At 46.2% G+C, this 4,657-nt stretch overlaps 1 protein-coding gene across 4 annotated transcripts in view; it reads left to right on the top strand.

Annotated features, from left to right (window-relative positions):
* Positions 1–308: 308 nt before the first annotated feature.
* The window catches only part of Tubgcp4 (tubulin, gamma complex associated protein 4), a 28,659-nt gene continuing 24,310 nt past the window's right edge, over positions 309–4,657 (top strand). For 3 of the 4 annotated variants that reach the window (XR_001174799.1, XR_001174798.1, XM_013010106.1), the window contains exons 1-2: positions 309–401; positions 3,769–3,897. Coding sequence is in view for 1 of the 4 variants with exons in the window: in XM_013010106.1 (XP_012865560.1) it covers positions 3,884–3,897 (14 nt within the window). In the remaining 3 variants the exon portion in view is untranslated. The remainder of the gene's footprint in view (positions 402–3,768; positions 3,898–4,657) is intronic. The other variant, XM_013010108.1, reaches the window with a different exon arrangement.

Genomic DNA, 4,657 nt, shown 5'->3' with positions numbered 1-4,657 from the left:
GCCGAGGCCTGCCGGCCGCTGCGGAGCGAGCACGGAACGTCAGGTGCACCCGGCGGAGCCCCCCGCGGGGAGGAGGGCGCCGCGCGGCCCCGCTGCTGCTCATCACCCGCAGCCGCCGGCCTCATCCTCCAGCCGAGCCCTCGGCTGGTCGCCAGCAGAGCTTCATTGGGGTCCCCGAGCTTTTTGAGGTCCACTCTTCCTCGCTGTTACCTGACTCCACTACCGGGAAGGCGTCTGATGCTCCTCCCGGTAACTTTAGGAGGCTAAGGTTTACAGACGAGCAAGACTGAAGCTTAGAGAAGTCATGCTGGGTGGTACTGACCATGGCAGGCCAGGAATTTCATCACCCAGGTCAAGTCTGATCCGAGAAGACCTAGCCACAGGCCGAGAGCGCGCAGAAGGTTGGTGCTCTCTGCTCGCAAAGCCTGTGTATCGCATTCCTCTTGTGCTGTAGGGAGGTGAATTTAGCGTTTGGGAGTTGGCAGTATTTTGTTATTCTTTGTGGGTAGATCTTTGATGGTGTTTTTGCTTTTCCCCTGTAGAACTTAGTGTAGAGTTACGGCCTCTGTACATACACCATCCTTTAGTCAGTTCGTGTGTATGTGCCTAGAGCCTTGTACATGTAATCATGGATGTTTGTATTTTAGATCCTAGCTTCCACCTTGAGAGTAAACATGGGCTGTTTCTCTGAGCCTGACTTCACTTGACATTTTTTTCTGTGTCCATCCGTTTCCTTGCAAATGATGTAATACTCTTTCTGATTGATGAGTAAAATTCCATTGTTTGTGTGTACAGCATTTTCTTGATCCACTCATCTGTTGTAGGGCCTCTGGGCTGTTGGCATAACATGGCTGTTGTGAATAGTGCGGCACTGAACATGGATGTGCAGGTGTCTTCACTGTGGCCTGATGGTTAATGCCCTGAGCCATAGGGAAGTTCTATGTTTAGTAGTTGTTGGTTGTTTTTTTTTGGGGGGGGGGTCTGGTCATGGGGCCTGAACTCTGGGCCTGGGCGCTGTCCCTCAGCTCTTCAGCTCAAGGCAAGTGCTCTACCACTTGAGCCACAGCACCACTTCCAACTTTTCTCTTTTTGCTTATGTGGTGCTGAGGAATTGAACCCAGGGCCTCAGGCAGGCAAGGCAAGCGCTTTACCACTGAGCCACCTTCCCAGCCCTGTTTAGTTTTTTTTTTGAAGAATCTCCAAACAGCCTTCTAGAGTAGTTGTAGTAGTTTAAATTACCACCAACAGGGTTCTTTTTCCCTCTCATGTCCCTGCCAATATTTGTTGTTTGTATTCTCAATGCTGGTCAGTCTTACTGAGGCGTGATAGAATCTCAGTTGATTTCTATTTTCTGTGTAACCAGGGATGTTGAGCATTTACTCATGTGTTTATTGGCTATTCTTACTTCTGAGAAGGCTATTTAGTTCCCAATTATCAGGTTATTAACTTGGGGGTGGGCAGGGCTTGTTTCTTGAGCTCCTTGTACATTCTGGACATTAGGCCCTTGTTGGATGTTGTAGCTAGAAAAGATCTCAATCTGTAGGCTATCTTTTTAGCCTAATAAGGTCCTTTGCTATGCAGAAACATTTTAGTTTGATGCATTGACAGCTGTTGAGTCTCCAATTTGCTGAGCCCTTGGGACTCAGAAAATGTCTGCCTATGTCAATGAGTTCTAGAGTTTCTCCTTCCTGTAGTAGTTTCAAGGTTTCAGGTATATGGGCTGGGAAGGTGGCTCAGTGGTAGAGCGCTTGCCTTGCATGCGAGGCCCTGGGTTCGATTCCTCGGCACCACATAAGCAAAACGAAAAAAGCTGGAAATGGCACTGTGGCCCAAGTGGTAGAGTGATAGCCTTGAGCTGAAGAGCTGAGGGACAGCGCCCAGGCCCAGAGGTCAGGCCCCATGACCGGACCCAAAAAACAAACAAAAAATCAAGGTTTCAGGTCTGATGTTGAAGTCTTTGATCCATTTTGAATTGATATTAATGAGTTTGAAGAAATTTGGGCTATATAAGTTCAGGGTCAGCCCGCACTACATAGTAAGACCCCCCCCCAAAATGCATGTATAAATAATTATATATGGCTATGTTTTATAGATTATAGTATGTTTACATTTTTTTTGGGGGGGTCCGGTCGTGGGGCCTGAACTCTGGGCCTGGGCGCTGTCCCTCAACTCTTCAGCTCAGGGCTAGCGCTCTACCACTTGAACCACAGCGCCACTTCTGGCTTTTTTCTTTTTTTGCTTATGTGGTGCTGAGGACTCAAACTCAGGGCCTCATGCATGCCAGGCAAGTGCTCTACCACTGAGCCACCTTCCCAGCCCTACATTGGTTTTATATTCTTTTTTTTTTTTGGTACTGGGGATCGAACCCAGGACATTACACTTTGCTTTTGCTTGGTAAGCACTTTACCAGTGAGCTACATTCTTATAAGAACAAATTTTAAATTTCATAGAGAATTTGAGTCAGGCATCATGGTTTTTGAGAAGCTTTTGAGAAGCTGAGGCAGTAGGGTCATGAATTCAATGTCAGTCTGGGCGACATAGCAAATCCCTGTCTTAAATTTTCTTGGAATGTGTCTAAGGAACATATAGTGTTTGTTTTGGCCAACTCAGAACTCTCATGGTATCTCATGCCTATAATCCTAGTTGCTGAAATGTGAAGGATCTCAATTTGAAGCCAGACCAGGCAGAAAAAGTCTAAGACTGCATCTCCAGCAAAGTGTTGAACTGGAGGCACAGCTTGTGAGCAAAAAAGTTGAGCAACAGCTCAAGGTCCTGAGTTCAAGCCGTGGTACCAGCACAAAAACAAAAACATTTTGTGTGTGTGCACATATAGTACACGAACACTGGTCCTGGCCTGGGCACTGTCTCTGATCTTTTTTGCTTTACCACTTGAGCCACAGGTCTGTTTTTGGCTTTTGTTGGTTGGTTGAAGATAAAAGTCTCATGGAATTTACTGCCAGGGCTGGCTTTGAACAGCAATCCTCAGATCTTAGCTTCCTGAGTGCCCAGCGAAACGCGTAAAGATTTCATAAGAAACAAGTAAAAAGAACTGTCTGCAAGGCTAGGGATTGAACTTAGAACCTCACATTTGCTAGTATTTTACCACTTGAGTCACACCCCCAGAGTGTGGTTTACTTGTTCTTAATGTTTACCACTTTTAAATTGTTTACAGCTGGCTGGGGTTGTTGCTTAGTTGTAGAATACTTGCCTAGCATGCATGGGACCCTCGGTTCATTTCCTTGGTACCACATAAACAAAAAATAAAATAAGCAAAATTCTCTTAGGCCGGGCACTAGTGGCTCATGCCTGTAATCCTAGCTACTCAGGAGGCTGAGATCTGAGGATCGCGGTTCAAAGCTAGCCCGGGCAGGAAAGTCCGTGAAACTCTTATCTCCAATAAACCACCAGAAAACCAGAAGTGGCGTTGTAGCTCAAGTGGTAGAGCGCTAGCCTTGAGCTGAAGAGCTGAGGGACAGTGCTCAGGCCCAGAGTTCAAGGCCCATGACTGATCAAAAACAAAAACAAAAAAAACAAAACTCTTGAAACAAACAATTTTTTAAAAAATGAATTCTTTGCCATGATGCCATGATGCCTATTTCAAGAAGCAAGTAATTCGGTAAAAATAGTTTGGAAGTACCTTGTCAAAATTTACCAACTTTAAGTCAACAACTTAAGGAAAAGGAAACTAGAAAATGTCCCACCTCATCTGAGGTGCCCCAAAGAATTTGACTCAGCCATCAGCTTTTTGTCCTGTGCCTCCTCTTACAGGTGTCCCAGGACTTCCCATTTCTCCACCCAAGTGAGACCAGTGTTCTGAATCGCCTCTGCCGACTCGGCACAGACTATATTCGCTTCACCGAGTTCATTGAGCAGTACACAGGCCATGTGCAGCAACAGGTAGGGTAGGTCCTGTTCTGGGACTTGTGTGTTGTGCTGTCAGCTAGAGTACTGGTGAATTGTGTATTGTAAGGGACAGATCTCTGGAAATATTCCTGAATTGATGAACCACTGGAAATATTTCTTTCTTTTTTTTCTTTCTGTCAGTCGTGGGGCTTGAACTCTGGACCTGGGCCAGAGCACCAGGCTCTAATAAGTTTCTTGTATAAAGCATTTTAAAAAGCCTGTCCTCTAAGCCGGTTGCTGGTGGCTCACACCTGTAATCCTAACTACTCAGGAGGCTGAGATCTGAGGATCACAGTTCAAAGCCAGCCCAGGCAAGAGAGTCTGTGAGATTCTTGTCTCCAATTAGCCACTCAGAAAAACGGAAGTGGCACTGTGGCTCAAGTGGTAGAGCGCTAGCCTTGAGCTGAAGAGCTGAGGACAGCGCCCAGGCCCAGAGTACAAGCCCCATGACCAACCAAAAAAAGCCTGTTCTCTAGTCATGTATCCATGTGCGTTTTGTCTTTTATGGGAGGAGAGTTCTTACTCAAATTCTAAACATACCTGTAATGCTTTTTTGGAAAAGTATAAAAGACTTTTTTCTTTCATTTTTGTGATAAATTAAAAAACACCTTTTAGGGGCTGGGAAGGTGGCTCAGTGGTAGAGCGCTTGCCTTGCATGCTCGAGGCCCTGGGTTCAATTCCTCAGCACCATATAAGCAAAAAGAAAAAAGCCGGAAGTGGCGCTGTGGCTCAAGTGGTAGAGCGCTAGCCTTGA

Source organism: Dipodomys ordii, unplaced genomic scaffold (genome assembly GCF_000151885.1).
Source record: "Dipodomys ordii isolate 6190 unplaced genomic scaffold, Dord_2.0 Scaffold11, whole genome shotgun sequence".
Taxonomy (NCBI): domain Eukaryota; kingdom Metazoa; phylum Chordata; class Mammalia; order Rodentia; family Heteromyidae; genus Dipodomys; species Dipodomys ordii.
The sequence above is the reverse complement of the archived record's forward strand: the minus strand, read 5'-3'. Positions and strand labels throughout refer to the sequence as shown.